The sequence below is a fragment of the Anticarsia gemmatalis genome, chromosome 4, assembly GCF_050436995.1.
Source record: "Anticarsia gemmatalis isolate Benzon Research Colony breed Stoneville strain chromosome 4, ilAntGemm2 primary, whole genome shotgun sequence".
Lineage (NCBI taxonomy): Eukaryota > Metazoa > Arthropoda > Insecta > Lepidoptera > Erebidae > Anticarsia > Anticarsia gemmatalis.
In genome coordinates this window covers 13,000,904-13,028,590 of record NC_134748.1, presented here as the reverse complement: position 1 = coordinate 13,028,590, position 27,687 = coordinate 13,000,904, and the positions used below count along the sequence as shown (strand labels likewise).

Below are 27,687 nucleotides of genomic sequence, written 5' to 3'. Positions count from 1 at the left end.
TCAGTATTTAAGTGCCTTGTTGGAACTTAGTTCTTAAATGGAATTAGATTTGTACTTTTTTGAACGTCAAAGTTTTAGAAACTTAGCCCTTTGGAAGTCGGTAGGAAAGGTATATAAAATATTAAATTAAATATTATGATTAATTAAAATGTTAACTGCCGCCGGCGCCGTCACTCTGGGACCTTTGAGGGTCACCGTATGTGGGTGTATCAATAGACCAGAAACCACACTATTTGTATATAATGTATAATTTATAATCTTAAACATAAAATTCTCGTGTCACAATATTCGGTCCCGCACTCCTCCGAAACAGCTTGACCGATTTTCATGACATTTGGTGAACGTACTGAGTAAGTCTGAGACTCGGCCAACATCTATTTTTCACTCCTTAGTGATAAGGGTTGTCCTGTCCCCCCTTGACTTTTTTTTTAAATTTATATGGCAAATCAATATTTGCCAGGTCAGCTAGTAGATATGTAAAATAAACTACACAAACCTTTTAAAGCTTCACAAGCATGTTATTTGCACATTTTCTTCCTATAGTACGGTGTAAGTTCCTTATGTGCAATGTTACGAACGGTGAGGAAATAAGGGAATCATTGATAAGCCTGATAAAAGACGATATATATTTACTTTGAACGTCAAACTTTATATCTAAAGCTATAGATGCTCCCATTTTGCCGTATGTATTTTTGATCGAGGATGAGTGCATGTACGTTACCTGGATTGTTACTGAGAACATGTTAACAGAAATTGTTATCCCAATAACACTGGCAAACTAGAAATCTAATCTAAACTGAAACATTGTTTTATTTGACAAAATGGCAGCTTTTTCGCATCAAACAATGTAGAAATCACGTAAATCAGTTTAGCCAGGTAAACCACGGCGTAATCTTCTTTTTATTTTTTATAAGATAGAAAGATACATACACACACAACACACTTCCGCACTAAGAATAGAAAAATATTTTTTTACAAACATACACAAAAGGCCATAAATTGTAACCAGACAATTTATAAAAATCCTCTTTGAAGTCGCTTAAAAAAGTAACTTTTTCAAAATTCTCTCCACAATACTAGGTACCTTATTTATATTCATCTCCAATTCAGTCTATTAGGCTGAGCCGTTAATAGCCCAAGCCTCAATTAATTACCTCTTCCATTAGACTTCTGAGAGCACAAAAAGGCGGGCTTATTTGTCGTCTCGCCACTCTAGTTGCACAATTTATTCATGCACCATCAACGCGACGTTCACAGAGTGGCCCCCTTAGACAAACGAGCCACCTATTTAAAAATCTCTGAATAAAACACTGTATAAAAGCGGGTAAAAGTGTGAGAAAAAGATAAGGAAATGTCTGTATTCAGATAAAAAATCTTTTGGATTTGTCTTTGTATGTTTGTTTCGTAAATTTTTTAGCTTTCCTTGTGATTCTTTTGTTAAATTGAAAATTAAAGGAGTAGTTTACAAACATTCGTCTATTTATTAAACTTGATCGCTTTTTAAAGATATTAAAAAGTTTATTTGATGACTCGGAGCTGAGTTTTGCTCCAGCAGAATTTCATAATTGTCAAAAACCTTCTTTCCCTTCCACAAGAAAATACTTTGAAAAAAAATATTCATTCCTTTTTCTTACTTCGCTATCTACCTACAGTCGTCTTTTTGCTACGTTACGTTAAACTTAATTTCGCTGCATCAGCAAAACAATCATCTCCCTACCTAATTTCAGTGAAACAGTAAGATAATATCTTTATTACCTAAGTGTCCGTACACAGCTCGTCTCAGATGATGGCATGACAGTCGAGATAAACGGCTTATCGTGTTCTACACTATGACAACCATCATTATACATACAAACAAGCAACATCAATTTAGATAGACTTGAGATATGGACGTGTAGCATCCAGTTATTGGAGATGATGGAATTAATTATTTGGTATACAGAGTATTGGACTGAATATTCAGTAAATTGAAATGTGTGATAGATTTTTGGTGGTTTTTAATAACAAAGGTAGGGAAAATCTTTCAAAAATATTTAGATCAGTAGTTTAACTAGTTAACCCGCGCATCCCTGCCCACGTACGATTCTCACCCGTGCTAATCTAGTTTAAAAATCGGGGATATCAGTTTTGAAAAAATAAGGTGCCCACGTTTAGTCTCAAGTCTCGAGCTTCAGAATGACGTCAACAGCCGTTTAGCCAAACGTAACATACAGACTACAGACTTTATAATTGCAAAGCCTTAATCGATTTATGTCATTTAAAACGACATAAACATCTCTTTCAAAACCTAATTTACATCGCCAACCTCTTTCATATTGTAAGTTCAAGATTTAAACCTTTTCAGTAACCCTTACGTTATCGGGCTCAGGTAATACGTCTCTCGCCCCGGGGAAGTCATAAAGCCGAATGCGATTTTAATGTGTCGCACCTCAGGTGATCGTTGGATTTGCATTATTCATGATTCACCATCGAAATTGATCGATTTCCGTTCCGATTTCACTAAAAATCCAACACTCTTCAAGATTGATGCGACTTTTAAGACGAAATTAAATATGGATGTGAATTCGAGATTTCGGAGTTCCGGATTTTCGTCGCGTTTTAGGGTTATGTTAAAAGTAAATGTAGTAGATGTATGTGTGAGGGCTTAAGTTCAGGCATTTTGTTGTTAGTTCTCTGAATTTATTGGGCTCCGCTTTGCGACAAAATCTTTTATTCAATCTGTTTTGCGCAACTCTCTAGTTATTTAACGCGTTCAAAGAATTATAGGCTTCGTGAAATGTGTTACGCTTTATATCCGAAAGCTTTCTGAAAAAACTTACAATATATCTAACCAGCGTGTACCTACTCTGCAGCAAACTTTACGAAAACTTGTGTCCAAAATCTTATTTTTTTTACATTTTACACAAATTATTTTGCCATTTGAGTACGTAAGTCTTAGAACTAGTAGGTATGTAGAATATAACACGGGAACTAACTCGAATCATGCATTTTAATTTGGTTTTTCTTCACATTTTCAGCATCAGTTTACCGTGAAACATAAGGGGAAATCATCAAGAGAAACTCTGTCATATTTTTTCATACATTTGTTGTCAACCAGATATGATAGCCGGCACTAATGAACAGTGAAACTGGCCCTTAGTAGAATAAAGTTATGCAACGCTATATTTTCCAGTTAGAAAACCTAATAAACGTATCTTTAGTCTTTTCCTTACTAAACACACCTTAAATATCTCCAAAGAACTCCAAACAAAGTTGAGCAGTAGCTTTAATATGACGTATGAGGTTCACCGGAACAGTCAGGGAGTCAGCTAATCTGTTCGCCGTCACAAGTTACCGATTGGACCGACTTACGGGCCTTATCGCAAGCCTGAATTATTCATAGCTTTAGAAACTGCAGTATCATTCGCTCTTTCTTTGTAAAATATGGAAAATTTTGAAAGATTTTTGTGAATAAAGACATTTTGGATGTGGTGTCTGTAAATTGAAATAAAATGACAAAATTTGTAGGGGTTGATTTTTTTTTTATTATTTCTGATAACTTTGTTTCGCTTTAAAAGCTTGCGCCTAGTTAAAAGTCATTCCGGTATAAAAGTTAGTCTTCATCTACCTATATACCATACCAAATTTTATCGTAATCGGTTCAGTAGTATTTGCGCGAAAGTATAAACATTCAGACATACTCGTAAATAATATTTGTAAGAAGAAATATAATTTCAGACCATTCAAATACATCAAAGTCATTATTTCGGTGAGAGGTAATAGTCAGCATCACTTATAAAGCTTTATTCTTTATTAATTTAGTAATAACATTGATAACACGATAGTAATCTAGACGTAAAAGCCTATTAGACAATTACACGGCGATATCTATCGATTTTCGATAAAGTTACTTTTATAAAGGGTTATTTTATGTGTGTGTATCTCTGTTGTCTGTAAGGCTTGTAGTGTAAAAAAGTGTTATAAAGATATTGTTTAAATTAAGTGAAGAGAGGGAATACTTATAATTGTATCCAGACACATTCCGTCATTTTTGAATTTAAAAGGAAAGTCGTCTTAACTCTTAACTTATCTATTTTTAATACGACTAGCAAAGAGTCTTATTTAAACTCGAAAAATAAATCAAATTTGAACTACAAATTAATTACAAACTTAATTTGTGATTTCAAAATGGCAACGCCTGTCGATAACATCACAGCAAAACACACAACATTGCTCTGTGATTAATAGCAGGCGCAAACTATTATTTGCAAATGTGGCACCTAATGTACGTATGATAGATGTTGACAACGTGCTGTCAGTATGTTAGCCATTGCTCATAATCCGGCACCTAAAAATATTACTTATCAATAATATGCTGCAACAAACATATTCATGTTATTAAATCTTTTCGTATGGTCATTGGCCAACCTAGTGTTAAAGTTGTTCAAGCCGGAGGCCTTTGACGTGGCTTAATGACTGTTATATTAATTGATAACAGCCGGGACCGACTTTTTACGTGCCCTCCAAAGCACGGAGACGCCCAGTTCAGATACCACTATGCGGCCACCCATCTATGAAATGACCGCGCCAAGGCTTACTTAACCCACATATCGTTTACCGACCGGTGAGCGCCTGTCGAAAACAACATAGCAACACACACAAGCACAACATCTATGATTTACATCAGGCGCAATCTATAATCTGCAAATGAAACCTAATGCGTACATGATGGATGTTCTAAACCACATGCAGTCAATATGTGGGGGACTATTTGTCATAATTTGACGGTAATGCGGCGTCGTCACATGACGGCGTTAAATCAAGTTCGATGTAATATGATGGCTTTGTGTGAGCGATGTGTGCGTACTGCGTGGTGATAGAGCATTGTATTATGTCGAGATATTGGTATGGATTGGTTTTTAGACGTTGGTATATGTGTTGCTTCGACAAGAACATGTAATGATTGATCTCTGAATTATATTATATCACATAACATCATATCAGGTATTTTATACCTATAGCTTTTGGAAGTTGTCATATTATGAGATGATTGCCATCTTATCTTAGATCATCTCCGTGTTAAGGTATACAAGCAGCGGGCGCTGATTTAATTTTTGAGCTCTATAAAACTTTGTATTGCGATGCTCGTCTTTGAAAAAAAGGAGTAATGAAAAAAGTCTTCTTCTTTTACCTATAAATTGGTTCTCTTGTTTTAGGTTCAAGGAACGTAGTGTTCACTATTGTGAGTCAACCAGAGCCTTACCACGCGAGCGTGGCGAGGAGACTCAAACAAGACATCGATTTGCAAGTGCAGCAGTTGGAGAATGTAAGCGATCTTTCATATTCTTAAAATGTTTTTGCGTTATGCGGCTATTAGGATAGTTCAAAAATACAATTTTATTTGGTTCCTCTCTATTAAATATTTGCTGCCATAGCACACTTGCATGTGTATTTCATTCGAAAGCATGTAAGAAAAATAGATTTTCGATAGGTATTGAGTAGTATCGTTACTATACTACATCGCGACCAAACTTTGTCGGTAGTTTATAATTACTAAAGTCAGATAGGTAACTTAGTAGAATATTAATTCTTCTGTACAGATTATAAGCATAATGACGCAATTTAATTACAGAGATGAACATAATAGTTCTACATTATTTTCATGACTAGCACGTTAAGCAATATGTACTTTATTTCACTTTCTCCCATCCAGCGATATCCAAAAATCCACATAACACACGAAGACTTCCCCGTACCGGGTGGATGGACGATATTACCGCTGCTGTCTCCCCTCATATCTAAGTACAAAGGCAGTGACGTCAGATGGGTGCTGTTCGTGGAGACGCATACGGCTGTGAGGTGTGACAAGCTGTTCGAAGCGCTGGCAGCTGCTGATAAACAGAGCGTTAGTATATTATTCTGTAATTTTTAAAGGCTTTTCCAAACAGAACAAGCGTGTATTATACTTGCTGCAGAGATATTCGGTTCGGCATTAATCAGCCTAAAGAACCGAATGGCTATACTTATATAGAGCCAAAACGACACAAGCCGAACAAGTGCAGTAATCACTTCGAGTCGGTTTTGTTGTTTGATAAATATTGCCGAACCGAATATTGCGTTGTGCGCGTAAAACGCGTTCTTTTCAGTAAAATATTGAATGGCATGAATCCAGAGGTGGTTGGCACTTACAACCTTTTTGTTTTACGACATATTTGCTTAAAAGAAAGAATAGTGGTCGCCAAGTTAGAATCATTATAATTAAATAATATTAATCAATATACAGAATATAATCACTTTTTTTTTTTTAAAAAGACAACTCCCGCACTAAGAATTGCTCTTGTGTCGCGGGGACTTTTACAAACATACAAGCAACGGACACAAAGCACAACCAGACCCGAAACAATTATTTGTGGATCGCACAAATAATTGTCCCGTGTGGGAATCGAACCCCCGACCTCCCGACGCAATGGTTGCGGCGAAATGTCAAATCTCATGATAGGTCTAGATTTCGTACACTTTGCACTTATGTCTCAACTTTGAACTTATCTGGCAAGCTCACTTGCAAACTGAAATGGAACTTTAGCATTTTGTCACTTGCCATTTGCACGTTGCGCAGCGTTTTGTCTGCTACCTTTTTGGCAAGTGAATATCTTTCAAAGTCAAATTATGTTATGAACAACAATGTTTTAAAGAATAACAAAATTCAATTTCTAAAAGCATGAAACAGTACTAAGAAATGCTTGATGTTTTTAATACTGTTAAATAAAAAAACAATCGAGATAATTAATTCTATTTTCAACTGTGAATTACAACATCGTGATGAAACCTTGCATGCCAAAAATTTTATGCATTTCTTAAGAGCATGCAAAGTCACCAACCCACACTTGGCCGGCCGAACTCGACCCTCAATTCAGGAAGAGATCCTTGCCTAGCAGTGGGACGGTAAAAAATGTAACCTGTTTAAACTAACAAAGTGGCGTTCAAAGTACTAAAACAAACACTTTTCCCCAGGACGTATCATGGATAGGCTATCCTTTAAGTGATGAAGAACCTACAATTATCCACCACTTCACCTTTTACGAGGACTTGGAAGAAGAAGGTGGCTTTGTATACCCAAACTTTCCTAGTGGTTTTGCCATGAGACTTGAGTTGATGGAAATGTAAGTATTCTAGCGTTATTTTCCATGATTACTTTCCGGGCCTGTAGTTTAACATGCACATAATATTTATTAAGTGGTATTTTGGTGACTACCAAGTTCTTCTCGGTTGGCGAGAGATAAGTTTAAAGTACCCGCACTTGGCCAGCGTGGTGGACTCAAGGCCTAACCCCTCCCTCATTACGGGAGGAGACCCTTGCCCAGCAGTGGGACATAAATGGGTTATATTTATTTATGCGCGAATATTGCTGCTTCTTCTTGTATCAATGTCTACAAAACGTGATTGAATCTGGTGGATCACGTGGTATATGAAATGAAACAACATAGTACATAAATGCAGAATCCAATCTTCTCTTTCATTAGATACTTAGTAAGAAGAATAACATTTAAAAGCAATTTCCTTAAGTCAAGTGATTCTTCTAGGCTCCTAAACCAATTAGAACACGGTCATCGTAAACTGGAAGCCGACTTCTCAATCGACCCAGCGTTTGAACTGGCGCAGCTAGTGTATGGAGACGGCAATGATCCTGGACCACTCCTCACTCCAGACCTGAGCTTCTGCATAGTGTCGGGAGATAACTGCGCAACTTATCCGAGGCAGTTTGATATATGTGTGAGTATATTTACGGATACGTAATTAAACAAAATACTAAGAAACTAATCATGCGTTTCTTAGTATTTTGTTTTAATTTCGTACTTCATTTTTGTGATGGATTGTATTTGGATTTAATGTTCAATAGTAATGTCATTGCTTTAGGGGATGTAGAAGTAAGGGTCTACATTGAAATTCCTGCCTTTCTGATTTTCACTAGCTTTAACCAGTTCTGGGACTGGAACTTTTATGAAGTGAAAATATATTTTATCACACTTTTAAAGTATTTACGTTTGATTCTATTCTAACTTTGGAGAAACATAGCATCCAAATTGATGCAACGATGATTCCAAGAACTTATTTTTTGCTATGTATGTTCTACAAAATAAAGTGATTGTGTTCTCACCTCCACGCTATCGGCAGGGCAGTGCCGTTCCGGAGGACTCGATATTCTTCGCAGTTAAGACCTGGAGTGGGTTCCACGCCACCAGAGCTAAAGTTGTGAAGAAGACTTGGGGAAAACACGTCACGAATCTGCAGTTCTTTAGTGATGCTGATGGTAAGTAACTTATTAACTATTTACTTTTAAATAGATAGTTGTTGATAGTCAGTAGATATTTGAATAGATCGCAAAATACAGGCTTTGTCGTCTTAGTAGTGGCCTGAACGGAGCTGTCTGACGATAAAAAATATTACCAAAAGTTAGTGTTACAGTGTTTGAGCAATAATATTTTGTTTCTCGAAATGTATTTTTCTTAAAAAAATAACATGAAATCTATCGTTTTAGTCTGAACCCTGAAGGAATCTTATACTTACTTCTTATTAACTTATCAGCGGTAAATCTTTCATTGGCACCAGACGAAATGTCGCCATTATTTCCCAGTTATCCTAAACTCTTCATTTTCACTCTTTCTTCTTTCAATCGCAGCTTATTTAGCTAACCAGACCCTAAATTGTGATTATTTTCCATAGATCGATACCTACCAGCAGTCAACACAGGCATCCCTAACAGTCAGACAGGCCACTGTACCAAGACTGTAGCAATTTTACGACAAACCTTGAAGAGAGTTAAAGACAAACCTCACATCAAATGGATATTCTTGGCTGATGATGACACTATACTTGGGTAAGTCGGGAGAATTTACTCTTAGTTTACTGACTGGTAAAGAGTAAACAATTTGACGACTTTGCCATCGTATTTACCTACTTTGCCGCTATCAGATTTTGGCAATGAAGCTTTAGCTTGTTGTCTAGAAAATATTTTTTAATAGTAATAATTTATTAGACAATAATAATGTTTCGAAGGCAATGATACCAAATTTGGCCGTACTCATATTCAAAGTAATAGTTTGGAAACACCGCAATTCTACGTAGTTTACTTGTGTAGTTTTAGCCAAGATTTTGAAGTGTTCAATTCATGTTATTCTTGTAGGGTTCAAAGATTGTGTGAGGTACTAAGTTGTTACCGTGGTGGTCTTGATGTAACTGTGCTCGGAGAGAGGTACGGATACGGGTATGGGAAGAAAGAAACCGCTATGAAAGGTCAGTATAAAATATATTTAGGAGAAAGAACGTTTGTTAATATTGTTAAAATGGTTTTTAAATGTTATTTGTAAACTGTACTAATAAAGTAACACTGCAAAGCCTTGTCTTCTTTAGGAATTTGCCTTCAAAAACAGCTTAAGAAACTGTTATACATCCTTCAAATCTTCTTCTTATTCTTCTTATCGTATGGTTAGTGGTCAACCTAGTGACAAAGTTGTTTAAGCCGCCCGAAAGGAATTTGACATGGCTTAACGACTGTTATCTTAGTAGACAATAACCGGGACCGACTTTTTACATGCCCTCCGAAGCACGGAGACGCCCAGCTCAAATACCACTATGCGGTCACCCATCTATAGAATGACCGCATCAACGGTTGCTTCACCCACAGATCGTTGTTAGCCCGGTGAGCGCAACTGGCTATGGGCGCCTCAAGTGATAATTATTTTTGATGCAGACAAAACTTGGAATAGACATTGGTTTGTTCCCTGCGGTTCGAACCTTTGAAGCTTGACTGCTTGTCATTCACTATAGAATTACTTACCTACTGTTTAATCTAGGTTATGACTACATCACGGGTGGAGGTGGTACAGTACTGAGTATAGGCGCGGCGCGCGCGCTGGCCTCGTGCGCGTGCGCCGGCCACTCCGCGCCCGACGACATGACGCTGGGCGCCTGCGCTCGCTTCAGACTTAATATCACTATGACACACTCGCCGCTGTTCCATCAGGTAAGTGTCCTGCGATATTTTATATCTGTTATTTTTGTGTAATTTTGGTAGTAAATTTTCCTAGATAGAAATCCAAATGAAACATGATAAACTCTAGGTGATTTACTACGAGAGAATACGGGACAGAAAAAATAAGTTTCTTTTTAGAACTAAACTAATAAACCTCTCAGAGCTGATTGGCGGGCTTGTATGGTATTGTACGCACATGGTGTTTTGGATTGAAATACATTATACCCATAATCTAGAAAGAATAAGTACAAATTATTATAAAATCAACTCTACTGTTAGCAGTCATACATAGCAGATGATTCAGGACCTAAAGATTACACTAAATTATAATCCAACTCTTTAAATAATGTTTTTTTTTTCTTCAATAATTTAGTTGAGATAATCTATATTTGCGATAATTTGTAAAGGTTATTATAGTGCACTTAAAAGTTTAACATCATCCGCTTACAGTCAAATAACGTTTTTTTTTCAATACAAATTTCTCTTCTAGGCGCGTCCACAAGACTACGCGCGCGAAGTGCTAGCCCGAGATAGACCCGTGTCGTTCCACCGTCACTCGTCGCCTGAACCTACCAGGGTGTACGCGACATGGTTCCAACACGACGACTTAGCTGTCAAACGAAGCAGACGAGATGAACTGTGAGTACAACGACATCTAGTGGGGGTGAGAGATTATTGATGGAATTAAATCAGGACATACAAGCTTCGGTCATAGACTTATATAATTAACTATCTGACCCCCGGTTTCTGAGGCACATTTACAGGTAGTTTATCTTTTCAAACTGTCGAGTTTGTATAAGCTTAAACGCTATTGAATAGATAAACTATTGCTAAACCTGTACCTCTGAAACTGGGCATGCTTCCTGTCTACCGGAGAGGTCTATGGTCTATGTGTGTATGTATATCAGTGCAGTGGATGCCAGTGTTGGTATGCCGTAAAGTGAGTTTTTGGCGTTGTGAAATTTATTGTTAATACTTACTGTTTTTTAATTATTTGTATAGTATTCATGGATTCGACCGCTAAAACATATTTTGAAAAAGGGGGAAGAAATCATAAATTTGTAATACTTTGTAAGTATTACCTACAAGTGTTTAAGTGCTATCACATTTTATTCTCAATATATTTTATAGTATTTAGAAATGCGTTTCTAAATTGTTAATACTAAATTCTTTTGTATGTTAATAGTTAATGTTACCTACAACGATTGTGAATGTGCATTTATTTTATATTTATAATTTAAAGTACTAATTAAGTTTTATGCTACTAAACACAATACTAAGTTATTAGCAGCTCATCACATTAAGATAACTATCGGTCACTTAACTAGTGGAAATTGGTCAGATTTGTTTCCGTTGTAATCGATTTCACCATTTATAATACCTGAATAAGTATCAATAAACTTATCAACTCGAAAACTGACAGATGTTTTCATATATATTCTGCCGATTTAACTAACAGTCAAGTTAACCGACACTTATCCGAAAGTCGTAAAACAGATCTCTTTTTACTATCACTTTATCTACCACACAGTCTATCAATAAGTTCTAAACCAGCTATTATCATATAAGAAGTCATATTTTACACACAAAAACGTTTCTAGTCCGACACTTGACCCTATAAATGACCTCTCCCATCTGCCAAAACCCTTTTACTATCTAGATATTATATTATAACCTATCTCAATTTCAACTAGGGATGTTATTAATATGACATTTCGGATATCCGGATTCGGATATATTAATAACATTGTCGGTTTCAGATACGAAATTATGTTAGGTTATCCGTACATCCATACATAAAATCACGCCTTCTTCCCATATTAGGCAGAGACTATTATTATAATTGGATATTTATAGATTTTAAATTAATTTTTATTGCATATTTTTTATCTAATACTATGTGAGACTTACGTGAACATAAATAAACTTTGACTTTCTTGACGTTTTGGCGCTGTAACTTATGCCGAAACACAGTGGTCAATCCAACCGTTATCGCAGGCTGACTGCCCGTATCCGTAGCTTTACATCAGCAACATCCGAATTATTATAGTTTCGGATATAATTTCATTTCGGATATCCGAAATTTTCGGTTATGGACCTCTAATTTGAACAAAATTACACTCATTCAGATTTACATAAAATAGTAAAGTGCTATAGTTTTCCGTCGTTATAATATTCTTGTACGAAAGTGGGTAGTTACTCGCAGGCTCTTATTTCCTTATTCACTATAGTTTTTACTGATTTTCATGTTAGTTAACTCGAATTTGACTTAATTATTAGTGTTTAAGAGACTTCATAATAACAAGAAAGATTTATAACAAAAATTTGCTTATTTACCAATTTGCACAATAAAATAAAAAAAATAGATAATAATATTCGAAATAAAATAAAAAATTAATATATTTTTTTATTTTATGTCGAATATTATCGTTCTTCTGTTAAAATTTGATTTTTGTAAATTTTATTATTATTTAATTTTTTATTTTATTATTATAAATGTAAATTTAATATTCTAAATAGATTTTTTCTTTCATTCAGCCATTAGTTATTAAAATATTGCTCTCTATAACATAAACAACTTATTTACTTTTTATAACAATTATTTTTTACGCTTATAATAAAAAAAATAACCCTTAATATTTTGTATTTATAACAAAATTAGATCAAACTATGTAAAAATAGTCTCAAAAATCATGCTGTCTTTATCTTTATATGCTTGTAAGAAAGAGAAGGAAAGTCGTTTTACATGGTTTGTTGTGAATATTTGTATTGTTTAACAAGTTACTTATTATGTACTTATATATTAGTTATAATGTGCAGTATTGTTATATATTAAGATGGAAGTCACATATCAGTTGTGTATACTTGAAATAAAATGATATTTTTATAAAAATTCGTTGTATTTATTGATAAAACCCTTTTTCACCGAGCTCAACTAATACTGCTACTTAAATCTTATATTGTGTTGCTAAGCGCTTATCTCGAGAACGGCTGAACCGATTTCACTATTTATTTGTAAACCTTTTTCTCAACCTAATTTTCCTCCTTTATTATTTAAACACCTACTTCATTTTAATCCCTGCATCACCCCAAGGTAGACTGGCAGAAAATGCGTTTGGCATTAAGTCCGCCTTTATACAAATTTTGTGTAAGAAATAAATAAATAAATATTCCTTGAAGTACCTACGATGATGGTTCTTACAAAGAGAAAAAATAAAAAAAGTTATCAGCTAGTCTGTAATAATAATCACTATCACTGGTAGTCAAAGTTAGAACATATACACAGTTTTGAAATAGGCTTACAAAAATAACTGTCTCTAAAACATTCAGTAAGACAGTTTGGCATTAGTTTTCGTAGTTAGACATTTACCCTCTTATTCATAAACACACTATAAACCTATTTTAGTTAAACAACTACTAAAATATGTTTCCTCTCTTTCATTTCGCTAAGGAGTGAAAGAAACAAAACACTTTATAAGCCTTTCATAACTTCATATATTTTTATGAATAAGACGGTTAGTTTTCTGCACCAATAGAAGGGTGACATGACAGCTTCAAAAACGTCCTAACCGTCTGCGAAATAGTTTTCAAACAATTCAAAGAAGAGCACTAAAACAACTCACTATAGAATAAGCACATTAAAAAATAACTGTACCAAAATAAAAATGAAAATCTACCTAAATCGACCCTCCGCTGTAAAACGAGTTACCAATATCAGATCATTAATTAGGCAGCGTTGTCTTGGCTAATGGACGTATTCAGCGCGATGACTTGGCGCACTTCTGCCAAGTCATGTTACTTAATAAACAGCACCTCGATACTTGGCCTAACGCACCGTCATCTCGGACCAGTGGCTGTCAAACATTTTGTGATGAGAGACCATTTAAATTTGAGTAACCAGTAAGCTTTCTTCTAAAAAAAAGATAACTCCCGCATCAAGAATTGCTCTTGTGTCGCGGGCCTTTTACAAATATACAAACGACGAACACGAATACAAGACCCGAAACAACTATGTGTGGATCGCACTAATATTAGACTACCTTAGCCACTGCGCCATGGAGGCCTTCAGCCATCAAGAACTTAGCATTCATATTGCTATCAAATAGTTTTTTTAGAACTAGAGAACTAGGAGGGTTAGGATCATCTTAGATTTACCATTTAAGCTTCAGATTTTTAATTCCATTCACCCAAAATAATTTGGTCTCACTTCTAATGGTCATAATTCTGCTTTTATAAAAAATATTTTTTCATAAAGGAACGTTATAAATCCCAGGTTATGATAGGGTTTGCTTGTGCAGACGTACTAAATCAATAGCAAAAGCCAATGGTATTATTTTAGCAAGTCACCTTGACCAATAGTTTCATATGAACTGCCCAGCCAGTTCATCCCGTGCACTTTTCGTTAATTTTCCTGAATATCCAATCATCATTTTCATCAATACAATACTTCGCCTGTTACATTAGACCCCCATTTATATCGTGGGGTATAGTACCCCAAATTGACAACCACTGTCTCGGATGAATTCGGTATCAGTTGGGATGAAAATGGGCCAAATTATTTTCTTATGAGATAAAAGGACGAGAGATATTTATCGAATATTAGATTTCTTTTTCCGGGTCTATAAGGGTTCGTTCAGGGTTAATGTTTGGGTTCAGAGGCTTATTGTAACAATCAGACTTCTATAGCTTAACGGTAAATGAGATTAAACAATCTAACGCCTTGAAATTATACTGTTTTAGAATAATTCTAGAATTAATAAATAGTTAGACCGTAACGGAAACCAAAGGCAATAAATACTTGGGTTCCTTAGGGTACTTTTCAAGCTAAATGTTATCTGAAAAGTAACATTTCCGCACATCAAACCTGGTTATTATGACTCAAAGCGTCTACAAATTCATCAACCCTAAACGTACATAAAACACCTTTCAAATGAGATAGACCACTAACCACATGAAAATAAAAGAAACCCACTTTTTACTCTCACAAAACATAATATTAACTTCGCCAATCTTTACACCTATCAATAAAATTATACCGTCAATGTCCCTCACTACCCATAACATAAAACTAGCAACATCACCAGACGGTCTCCACAAGCTTAACCATAATCCCATAAGACTCAACTCTTTCCAACTTTACCTACGCCCCGAGCATCGATATTATTTTGATTAATGCATAAGTACACAGGCTGGAAGTGAGAAAAATCTTTCATCACGCTTCTAACACAACATACTGAAAAACCAACCTTATGTATCAGGACATAAAGTACATTTTTCTTTGCGGGTAGTCCCCGTTTTCCGAAGTTGTGGGTAATGAAAAATGTAAGTTGGTAAAGTTAGAGTGTGGCCTGTACTTAAGGTATCGCGTGGCGAATGACAAATTGCCTGCCTGACCCCAGTTGATCCTCCAAACTTGTAAGTACACCCTAAAGTTGAACAAGAATAAATATTATTTTTTCTGGAAATCATGAGAAGAAAAATTCGGGGAGGGATTACATTTTTGCAAATTGTTCTGGTGTATGATGATATGGGAACTGTTATTGTGGTCACAGGATCGTAGTCGTCAATAACCATTGTGATATTGCCATATGCTTATCCTCATGGGATTATCAGGGTAGGTACAGTAGCTACATATGAAGAAGAGGGCATTACATTTCGGCCGTAAATTTTGAATTTATCGAAAGAAAATCTAGTAAAGCAGTGTTCACTACCTTGATTGATAGGCAGTGAATGGAGAGTGCAAACATAACAAGATAACGAATAAATTACGTGTGTGGTTGAAACAAGAAAAGTGTTTGTAGAGATCGAACAAAACACCGGTCGTTCTGTACCCTTCCTGATAATTAAAATACGACATGATTTTATGTACTCACGTGCTTTAGAATGTTATATAAAACATGTTTATCGTAGCAAAGATTATAAGGGTAATTAATTCTCACGTCAAAATTGAGGAGTTCTTGATACGTATCATTAATTTCGTTGAAGAGATACAAGGAAGCTGTAAGCCGATAAGCTTAAGAAGGAAATTAAGAGCCTACTGAGTAAAGTGGCCTATTTTTTATTTACATTACTTGCATACGTTATTGAATTTCTAAATAAAGACACAGTTGCAGTAAAAATAAATTCTAATTTAAAATATCCTTTATTCAAGTCCTTTATTGAAACTTCTTTAATAAGTATATTTTAGTATTTTTATTTAGTATTTGGTTAACTTTACGTAAAAAAATCGCTACCAACCTAATCTGTTCAAAAATGCCTTTTATTTGTTGTGTATTTCTATTTGTTAAGTCAGCAATCCATTAGCACATGAAGCTTTGTAAAAATGTATGCTGAAATACTAAGAGTAATTATGACAAAAAATAAGTGAGTCGTATTTTAATGTTGAAAACTTAACTATTAATCGTTGCAAATACAATTTTAAAAAGACCAACATTGACATGCTGGTCTTTTTATAATTTAAACATTTCATAGTATTCTAATCAAATCCCAGATTTGCCTTTAGTTCTCACTCATTTTTAAATGTTTATTTGTTCAAAAGTGAGTCTATGAGAACCAAAATTGTTTAAAAAATAGCTTAATTAATATATACGTTAATAACAAGTCGATACAATATCCCGTCTCCAAGACATCGGCAAATCAAGTTGTTTCGTAATCAGTCAGATTTAATTAAATAACAAGCAATAACAGGGTTACTGTGATTTAAAGCGACGCTTCGACTAACAGACCCAATTGTTGTCAAGCCTGTTAATTAATTAGACGATTTATTGATAAATGTTTTATTTAATTGTAAACGAAATTGTTAATGTCCTTCGTAAGTTAGTTAAGATGAAGTGTGTTAACAAAAAGTGTTTTTTTCTAAGAAGTTTTTCTAACTAAGTTAGGTACAATATGGTTTTAGATGCTTAGGTCCCAATAGTAGCTAACTAGTGTAAAAACTGCAGATCACGAGATAGTGAGTTTGGTTCCTGAACTGGAACATTTTCAGCCCTGAATTCACTTTTGAACTTGATAGGTATGCCTTATTACATGCCTGTAGATCGTTGTAAATGGTAACATCGGAATAGTGATGCGCCGTTCCCGGGATCGTTTCCTACGTTCCCTAATTCCCAGGAACGCTCCCGGGCGCGTTGGGAACAACTGGGAACGTTGACTTAAATAGCTGTTTATATTTTTGTTAATAACTTTTGCACTATGTGCAACAGCAAGTACACCTTTATACATAGACATAATTCAATTAAGTCGTTGCTTTGAAAACTTTCCCGATAATCTCTGGGAATATTCCTATATTCCCTGGGAATATTCCTATATTCCCTGGGAATATTCCTATATTCCCTGGGAATATTCCTCTGTTCCCGGAATCGATGGGCACGTTCCAAGGTTTTTAGTAAGACATTATATGAATTAAAACAAAGTGTTTATTCAGTATTTTAATCAAGAAAAACTTTGATATATATAATTTTACATATTTTTTTAAACGGCACACATTTTCTTCTTTTGGATATGATAACAAAACTTAAAAAGAATCATCACAAAGTCTAATGTGGTAGCAAAATTCCACATTTTTTTTAATAATAATTATATCATGGCTTATGATCAAATGTACCTATATAAAGTATTTACGAGTATATAAATCGCCAGTCTTATAGATTAATGAAGGATTTTCTGGTGGTCCTATTGTATTTATGGACGTAGATATTAAACTTGAGTTAGAGGTCACAACCTTTGCACTGGGAGCATATCTTTGAAATTTTATTTTTATGTCTGTTGGACTATTTTTGCATTTAGATATGTGACGAGCAAATTTAGTCGCATTTTTAAACGTATACACAAAACGGCAGTAAATACACTCGTAAATAGTTTTTTCATCCACGGATTTAATCACAAAATGATCGAAAATTGCACTTTTCTTGCTCATGGTTTTTACAAAATAGGCGCTCGAAACGGTTAAAGTGTGAAATGCAACTAAAATTGGTGATAAAAATATATTATTTTTGCAAAAGCAAATGTGTGAGAAAGAAAAAACAAATAAACAATCTGTTGAAGGGATACAAAGTGAAGCCGACGCACTTCCAAAGACGATACAATTAGTACAATAGCAAGTAGTGAAACCCTTTTACCGTCATTACAATAGATTGTAAATATTGTTCACAATAATGTCAAAATTATCTTGCTGTTTTAAAATAAATATGTTATTTATGACTAGGGCCTAGCGATAAGTAACGAATATATTTTTTACTTTTTATATTTTACTTGTATAATATATTATATTCTTGTATTATTAGTAGTTAATTATTGATTCAAATATAAAATATTTATTTTTTATGAAAATATAACAACGTAATAATATTGCTTTTAATTTAAATGTCCAATTCCCACTATGAGGGAACGTTCCCGGGAATGCCGGAATATTCCCTGGAACTTTTCCACTGGAAATATTACCGGGAAAGGGAATTTGGGAACGGCGCATCACTACATCGGAAACGGTAAAAAATATACATGTATTCGTATTTCAAAACACCCCTGGGCCCTGCTTACATCTTCGACTAAATCGGGCGTTATAAATAGAAAAGTACTGAATTTATAAATAAAAAACGTTTATAGATGTAAATATATATATTATATTAATTATTATTATTTATATTTATTTTATTTTAATACTAGCTGACCCGCGCAACTTCGCTTGCGTCGCATTAGAGAGAATAGGTGAATTTTTTCCCGTTTTTGTAACCTTTTATACTCTGCTCCTATTGGTCGTAGCGTGGCTATCTAACACTGAAAGAATTATCCAAATCGGACTAGTAGTTCCTGAGATTAGCGCGTTCAAACAAACAAACAATCAAACAAACTAACTCTTCAGCATAATAATATTAGTATAGATTGTAGTTGTATTAGCTTTTAAGAACAAAATGAACATGTACTATAGAAAATTCCTGTGTGCATTTTGCAAGAATTATTTTTTAAAATGTCGGTTGAATACTAATAGAAGTTACTAGATGAATAACCGCAAGTCTGCGCCTGACTAATAATAACCGTTATACCACATAAAATTAAAATGTACACAAAATTGGATCAATTTTCTCGGAAACTGTATAGAAAAGCTTTGTAATTATGGTTATTGGAGTTTAAATTATGCATTTTTAATAGTTTTCATGTTCTAGAGATGTACGAAAAATATTATGAGTTCATTGCTGAATATAAATAAGTTAATAATAGAAAATATAAATGTCATTACCGGGTTTTTCATATACCAAATTATGTAATAGCTAGGTCAGTTATAGTCTAACTACTTTGTACCTAATGTCTCTTTAATTTGTCAATTATTTATTTCGATTAAAGATTAATTTCAAAAGTGACAACAAAATATTTTGATATACTTATAAAAACTTTTTCGTTTGCAGTTAGGTACCTATCGGTTAAAGTTGCATTTATTGATGATCATGCATGATTCTAATTAGTTAATACTGAATTGGCTGTAACAATATGCACTGCGGTAATAAATATGTTTTAATGTCATTTTACATAAGGTAAATTATATAACAGTTTCAAGTGGCTACATAGACCAATTTCACTTTAAATCTTAATCTAGTTTAACCATAAAAACGTTACCTAAGCACAAAATTTCATACAAGTACCTACCTAAGGTAAATTCCTTCACCGACCTTGCTCAAGGCAGCGTAATTTGCCAATTGATTGCAATAAAACTCGAATAATGTTAATTTTACGAGGCAATCATAATGAGCCGTTTTGTCCGATTCCTTCGTTATCCAACACTTGATCGTTGGCGCTGCTCGGAACAACTATGGCCTGTTAGTCTTATAGGATTTTATAAATCTAGACTACATACTATAGGTAAGAAGTTACTGATATTATAAATGCGGAAGACTGTCTGTTTGTTGTAAATAGTAAGTCTAACCTGTAATTTTCGTTGAAATTTATCGTTGATACAGTTGACAATTCTGTAGATCGATTTAGATAAAATTTTGCATCGATACCGTTTAAAACCTGGGATTAAACAAGCTTCCTACTTAATTTCAAATGCCAACTCTAAGTGGCTGAAGTTGGAAATATAACTTTGTATGTGAGCGGAGCCGCGGTGGGTTAGCAGTAAAACATAAAAAAACGAAATCTCGGATTAAGCGTGTCTAGGCTATGTACCTTATTTAGTAGATTAATACAGGGAATATGACAATCCGAAAAATATCCAGTCTGCCATTTGCAGAAATAGCAAGTAACTCAAAAGTTTACAAGAAAATTAGCACAATATTTTTAGCGGTCCTGTATGCCAAGACCTATGTACATATATTGTATAGTATGTAAGGAACATACCAAATGGTGGTCTCTCCCTTCCCCTATGGGGAGGAAGGCGTGATTTAATGTAATTTAATGTTATATGTATAATTTATTTGAACAGGCAGTGCTTGGAACTTGAAGGGTTATATAAACATCGTCTGTGTTATCCAGTTCCATCATGTGTAGCTCAACTGTTATGAAGACCTTCGTATTCTGTATCTTTTTATGTAAGTACTTAATTACTAATAGTATAAAAAATAAATAAAGTCTAAGCTAAAATATACAGTGATATTGGTCTCTTGCCGGTCTTTTTGCATACCAACTACCATCAGGCTATGAGAGTGACGGAAATTTAGCAGACATTTGAAGTTTACCTCATTAAACAATTAATTAGCTTTTAATGAATTTAGCAAAAAAATGTCACATCTAGAAGGACAATATTCAATATTTTTACTCTTTTCACTGGTTTTAAAGATTACCTCAAAGCTTTTTTCTCCATAGATACTGTATATGCAGGAGAAAATGATATAGATGACGGGTCAACGGAGCTCAAAATGCAAGGTAACCGGACAAGTAAGTATAAAAATAGTGCTTCAAAATCTTTGGAGAGTCTAAAGATTGACATTTGTTATGTGTGCAGTTGCTCCAGTTAGAAGATTTTATAATCTTTCAACAATTAAGTTAATAATTTCTAACTAATCGAGATCCTTATAATAAGTGATAGTAATTTTAGTGTCACCCCGGGGTGACAACTGGGAATGTTCTTCCTACTTTTAGTCCCAGTTGTCATGACTGGGGATAGTGTTAGAGGGGACAACTGGGAATATAGATATACCGTTTTAAATCATACGTTCGAAAAGTCATTGTGGCGTTTATAGTTTGTGTATATTGTGTATAGACAGACTTTCACTCACTTTTAACTAAGTAAATGTACAGTTTCCTAAAAAGTGAGATGCCCTCTTTTTCAAACTGTATAAACAATTCACAATGACTCAGAAACCGTTTGTAGAGATCTTAAAAAGTTCAGTTCTTAAGAAAAGCGTATTTTTTAAATTTACATATTTCAATAATTTTAAATCTTTTCCAAAAGACACCAACGGCAAGTTCTCCGCGGCAATAGCTTGCGGGTGTTCTTTAGTCGTGAGCCCAGTTTGTGCATCCAATGGTGCCACCTTCAAGAACAAGTGTACCCTGGACTGCGAGAACCAGAGGAGGCGGGAGACGAAGGAAGACCAGCTCTACGTCAAGTGTCATTATGATTGTATCGTCTGCGTACTGATAGAGTGGTATAAACGGGCTAGTTGATTTGGGACTGACTGGTGGACTGATACCTTCAAATATTGATGGAATCTTGGATTTCCCAAGCTTCCATCGCATATTGGCATATGTAAGAAGCCTTTAGAAGGCCAATTCGCGTAATTAAGTCAAACTAAATTCGATTCTTATTGTTGTTTTGAATGTTTAACAAAAGTGATACATAATTGCGCGCGCAATATCGGTTAATTAGACGATTCGGACGATAGATTACAAGAATTGGCCGACTGTTCTGATGCAGAGCGTTTTCATCTAGCTATGGCTAAAATCGATGATTATAACCTTCGGATGTTATCCATACTAATACCAAAATTAGGAATAACTATCATTTCTGAAAGTAAAGGTGCATCTTTCAAATACGACGGACTGGTTATCGTTTCTTTTCTAAAATTGTATCAACATCTTAATATCAACTCTTTACAGAACGTTTTGCATCGATAATGTGGCTTTTTTTAACCCATCTTCCTTGCTTTGTCTACCTATTATGAAAAATCAGTCGCTCCCCTAAACATACTTTTCAAATATTGTACAGCAAAACACATGGTGACTTGGGAATCGAACCCACTATAAACCAGTGTGACTGCTGTTTCATCTTTGGTCCTGTTTTACTACTCTTCAACCGCATTCCATATTCCATTTATTCCAAAAGACATTAAAATTTCGATAAATTGTATTCAATTGAAAACTGTTACAAATTATTGTTATTCAAAAATGTTTTCTTCCTGTTGAAGTTTATTAATTAAAGACTGCAACTGTTTGTGTATTTTTAATTTTCAAACTTTAGGTACCTAGCGATATTATGGACCATGCATTGAAAACATGGGATGCAACTTTCGAACTAAACGATAATTCCATAATAATAGTTATGTTCATACTGGTATTTTAAATGCAAAAGTCTGTCTCTTTGTCTGTAAAGATTTTTTTACGGAAAAAGCTGCATCGTTTAAGATAATATTTTGTCGAAATTGGGAAAAAAATTGACAGGACGGATATCATACACTTCAATTATGGGCAGAACTAATATTAATAAGAAAATAAATCTATATATCTGCTATATATTGCCAATAGCAAAAAAAGACAAGCGAGATTTGAGTAGTTATACTTTAGTAAACCTGGGTACTTTATTTATCAAGTGAATATAATTTATAACCATATCTTACTTCTAAAGCAAATCTAGTTTTTACATAACACATAGTACTTAGCTAGTACTGGTACCTTAAAGGTCTACGTTCAATCCTCCGCTGGAAGTTGCTCGAATGTATTTATAATAGCGTAAACCCGCTCTTTATCGACGTTTCCTGCAGAATTGAGAATATACTTGAGATGCGTTCACATCGTGTAACTGTAACGAAAGCTGTATTAATGTGGAGAAATTGTTAACCTCGCAATACCTTACCGATATTATTCACATTAAACATTAATTTGAAACGGGAAAAATAATTTACACCAGGTTTCAGTTAATTTATCTGGTCCTTATGCAGAGAAAATGGTGTCCAATAATAAGAACTTGCTACTTTTTTTAAGTCCATAATACACGGCACTTGTCTATTAAGTGCTTATAACTACAACCTATAACTCAGTTGTAAGATGTTAACAGAATTCTGTACACGATTTTGAGCTCCTCCTATGTCCTGTTTGGCACGAGACCCAAACTTAAATAAAAAAAACCAGCATTTTTACACAATCATCGATGTTGAGTCGAGGTGTTTGAAATGCACCAAATTTTCGCCATTAATATTGTCGTTTCCTTGTAATAGGCGGCGAACCTATTGTCATATAGTCTATGCCATATATTGTTACCAAAACCGGTCAATTATCAGAGTATACTAGCAGAAATTGGCAACATTTCCACATTTTCTCGACTTGGAAACCGAATCTGAGGCCCCTTGAGTACATCACTACTGTACAACGCTGTCAATGTATACGCTAAACAAGACTAAATTATAATAAACAAAAAACCGCAACTTTCTTTTTTTTATTATTTTCTAGCCTGATCATTCTGTCCGTGCCTTTACCTACATGTGGTTTGAAGAACACTCGCACGAAACGAGGCAACCTCTTTGACTGAAATGCAAATAAAACGATGGTTTTCTACCAAATCGTAAATCAAGGCATTCGGGAGAGAGCCTCTTGTACCTTCTTACAAACATACAAACAAACATGGTCTATTGTAAGATGTTTATTTGCAATTTCTGAATGAATGAGGAATTCGAATAAGGTTTAAGTGTGTTTGATGTTTGTGTATTTGTTCGATTTGCTAAAGGTAAAGTGGCTACTGAAAAGTCTTGGAAGAAATTGTTGAAAAGTACCACTTTAGTGTTGTTTAGATACTTTTTTCTTATTCGTCTAGATTCAACGGATTAGGGGAAAACATTTGGTTATTTTCATGTTTCATATTTGAATTTGAAAGACACTCAAATTTTATTTAAAATCAAAGTAAATATTTTCAAAGTTGTCATCATCCGTCAGTTATCTTGGATTGTATACAGATTGAAATAATTACGAAAAATAGAACCTAAGTCTTTCCACTGTCTTCAATACCTAGCAATTATTAGTATTTAGAATAATGTATTGACAAAGTTTTTGGGCGTCCATTCTCTTTCAAAATCCACTTTCCTGTCATCAAATCTACAATGAACATAAGTGCACTTATGAAAAAATACACGCATTCGTGTCACGTCACGAACAAGTCGATTGTCAAAGCTTTGTGCGCCAATTACAAGCGACGATCTCGATAGGAAATAAATGTCTGTGTGTTGTGCTCTAACAACGTATTCGCAATCGAGTTTTTAGTCGCTTTGAATATTTGCAAACGAGTGAAAAGTGAGTTTGTAGAGGTGTAGTGAAAAAATTTTTTTTTTAATTATGTAGGTTAGATTATCTTTTTTTAACTGGCCAGCTATTTTGAAATAGTATTTACATAATGCATATGCATTTTGGTGCATAATTTTAATAAAAATCTCTAATAAGAAATATTGTGGGTGCACGAATATTTTTGTTAATAATAGAATATGATATCTTTGAAACGAAGTTTTGGACGAATTACATCAAAGTTTCGAAAATGTACTCACTAACGGGATGCTTTATTAGAGACATTTAATGTTTAAAATATAAATCATATTATTTCTCAATATATCCATTAACAAAGGCGTGTTTTTAAAAACATTGCACGTAATGACAGTCAGGTTGCGACCACGGCCAAGGTAACTAAAGCCAAATAATCAATCAATTATTATTTAAGGTAAATAACTATATTAAATAATCCCGCACTTATAATATTTTTTGTTAAACATACGAATGAAAGTTTAATAAGAAATGGAATAAAACCTAATGCTGAACAAATTACTCTAAATATAAAACAATGTCAACCCATTCATATAATTCTACAATTTTCTCACAAAACAAACAGCATTATCTTGGTCCGTGATACAAATAGGAATCTTTATAACTATCAGAAATGAGATCCCGTCTTTACGAGTGGCCAGTCGAAACCGTGCGATATAAAGACCAATAAAATAAATTGGACGAAGCGGCATAACGCCGGGAACTCCGAACTCCGTAACTCCGTAACTCCGGCTTCGTCGTTTAGTGCCGCTGTCTTCTGATATTATCTTGTATCGCTAAATTAGTATTGTTAGGGGTAAATGTTAAATAAATTAAGGAAAATATTGAAATTTCAGTTGACCTTTTTTAAAATGTTGCTTGTTAAATTTAAATTTAAAAGAGAAACTTGATATACCAGAGTTTTTTACAGATTTTTAGAAAGAAAATAAACCTTTTAAGGCGGCTCGTACAAATAATATAAAATGTTGGTATTAGCAATTTTGAAATGAATTTCAACAAACTTCGAAAACATGGAAGATATTCAAGTTGTCGTATTTTATTCTATTGTCGTGAAATGATTGCCATTTTAAAACCTGAGACATAGAGGAAAAGGATGGTTATGCGTAAACCGAGTGCGTTATTTTTAAAACTCGAAAACACGTTCGTGGAGAATATTGTAATTAGACTTTCAGTTTTGAAATTGAACAGTTATCGTCAGCTGTTAATAATCCCACAAAACTTGTAAGTTTCAGAACTTTGTAAAGGGTTATTGTTCCAGTAAATTGACTAAACTGTCAACTATCATTAAATAGTTCTACTTGACAACTTTTAACACTTACCAGCACTTAACTTTTTCCTGAAAAACTTTAGTAATTTAAACGTTAGTAGCTTATGTACCTTTTGAAGTTACTTATAAGGATATATTAGTAGGTATATTCAAATGCTAAATTACTGTATCAGTTCTCATTGTAGCGATAAATTTTTAATCATTTCAATATTTACCTACCTGTAGCTCAGACGTGTGTAGTAAGTTTAATTTAAATAATTATTTTATGTCCGCAATAAGTATATTGGCAGACAAGAAGAAACAAAAATTAAAAGAGTGCCTAGATACTGGAATAACATATAAAAAAAATCACGCATTTAACACAGATTAAAAAAAAATGATAACTGTGTATTAAATCGGCTGTACAAATCCCAAAAGTAATAAGCGACATATTTCATATCACAATATCAATAATATATTAACAAAATCATAAGTACAAACAAACATAAACAATAATAAATATTATACACCAATCCATCCAATTCAAATCTCAAGAGACATCAAACAAAAAAATCACAACTATTTTTTTACTGGCAACCCCTTGGCACCCAATGTCAATATGTAATAATATAATAAAGTAAATATTTTTATCCGGGCGTTCTCGCAATACGGGTAAACCGGGTATAAAGGATAAGCCGTCGTATAGCCGTTTAGTGGCTTGGATTGGGGTGGATCGTGACCGAAAGTTATCTTCTATTTTGACTAAAGAACGGGTGAGTGAGCGTTAAAAGGCTTTTATAGTAAGATTGGCTATAGAATTTGTATGCTTTTATGTCAAGTAGTTTATGAGAAATGAGCCTCAAACCGCGAAATGTCCGCCTTTGAAATGTTTGAGATAAATTGTCTCGTTTATATGGATAGTCACATATAATCAAGCTTTATTCAAATGAGGGTAATTGAAGAATTAAAAGCTAAAACTTGCATGCTTATGAACAACGTGTTTTTTACAAGACGCGGTACTTAACGACAAATAATATAGTGAAGAAATTTGTATGCAAGGATTGCATCTTTCAGAGGTACTTATAGTTAATAGTGTAGAACATCAGTGACCCGTAAAATTATTTTCGTTGGAAATTGTTTTTTTTTGTAGGTTATCTCTGTAAACTTACTTATCAGATTTAATTTGTTTATTTCAGGAGTCGGTTCTGTATTCTCGGAGATTACCTCCTGCAAAGAGACAAAAGGTAAGAAATTATTTATTTATTAAAAAGACTGATAATCATTTATAACAAGGGGTTACGTACGCTCTGATGTATAATGAGTTATTTTAATTAAACTTCGGCCGGGTTATTTTCCCGATTTTCTACACTCTACAAACAAGTTTCATTCAAATCCTTCCAGTAGTTCCGGAGATTGGCGCGTATAAACAAACACGCAAACCACTTTCTTGTCCCGATTTGTGTATAATATATGTATATTAAATGTACAGACACGCCATTTTGTGTTTTATAATTATTATGTATAGATACTGTTGATAAACTTTATACAAAGAAAAGTAGTCTAAACCCTTTCTAACTTAAAAATAACAAGACTAATAGCATGTTAGTACGCAATAACAAAATTGTTAGGAAGAGTTAATTGTTCGTTTAAAAAACGTAGCGAAACGTAGGGAACTCGTTAAACAGCAAATTGCTTCCGGTCAGCTAGCTGTTGTTTCACTTACACTTAGTTTAGAGATCCTTACACCCTAACTTAAAACCATTGGATAGTTTAAATGACGAGAATATCGAAAGGCTGTTTCGTTATCCTAGCTTTTTAACGAGGTGGGCTGGTATAAGTGGCCTGATTTTTCCATGTCATCTTATTTTTCATATTTTTTATATTATTCATCAACTATGCTTATATTATAAACAGTTATAAGTAAAGACACGGAATCAATTATATTATAAAAAAACGGCCCTCAGTCAATATACATAGGAGATAA

At 34.1% G+C, this 27,687-nt stretch overlaps 2 protein-coding genes across 3 annotated transcripts in view; both read left to right on the top strand.

Annotated features, from left to right (window-relative positions):
* The window catches only part of LOC142987822 (beta-1,3-glucosyltransferase), a 32,691-nt gene extending 19,830 nt beyond the window's left edge, over nt 1–12,861 (top strand). For both annotated transcript variants that reach the window (XM_076136761.1, XM_076136760.1), the window contains exons 3-11: nt 5,196–5,305; nt 5,693–5,884; nt 6,991–7,139; nt 7,560–7,749; nt 8,152–8,287; nt 8,701–8,854; nt 9,161–9,270; nt 9,831–10,000; nt 10,500–12,861. In XM_076136761.1, coding sequence (XP_075992876.1) covers nt 5,196–5,305; nt 5,693–5,884; nt 6,991–7,139; nt 7,560–7,749; nt 8,152–8,287; nt 8,701–8,854; nt 9,161–9,270; nt 9,831–10,000; nt 10,500–10,652 — 1,364 coding nt within the window. In that variant the 3' untranslated portion in view covers nt 10,653–12,861. The remainder of the gene's footprint in view (nt 1–5,195; nt 5,306–5,692; nt 5,885–6,990; nt 7,140–7,559; nt 7,750–8,151; nt 8,288–8,700; nt 8,855–9,160; nt 9,271–9,830; nt 10,001–10,499) is intronic.
* Nucleotides 12,862–19,741: 6,880 nt separating this feature from the next.
* On the top strand, nt 19,742–22,364 carry LOC142987821 (uncharacterized). Its single transcript, XM_076136759.1, has 4 exons — nt 19,742–19,858; nt 20,421–20,526; nt 20,801–20,872; nt 21,390–22,364. The coding sequence occupies exons 2-4, from the start codon at nt 20,478–20,480 to the stop codon at nt 21,602–21,604; spliced, it is 336 nt and encodes a 111-aa protein (XP_075992874.1). The 5' UTR covers nt 19,742–19,858; nt 20,421–20,477; the 3' UTR covers nt 21,605–22,364.
* Nucleotides 22,365–27,687: the final 5,323 nt, after the last annotated feature.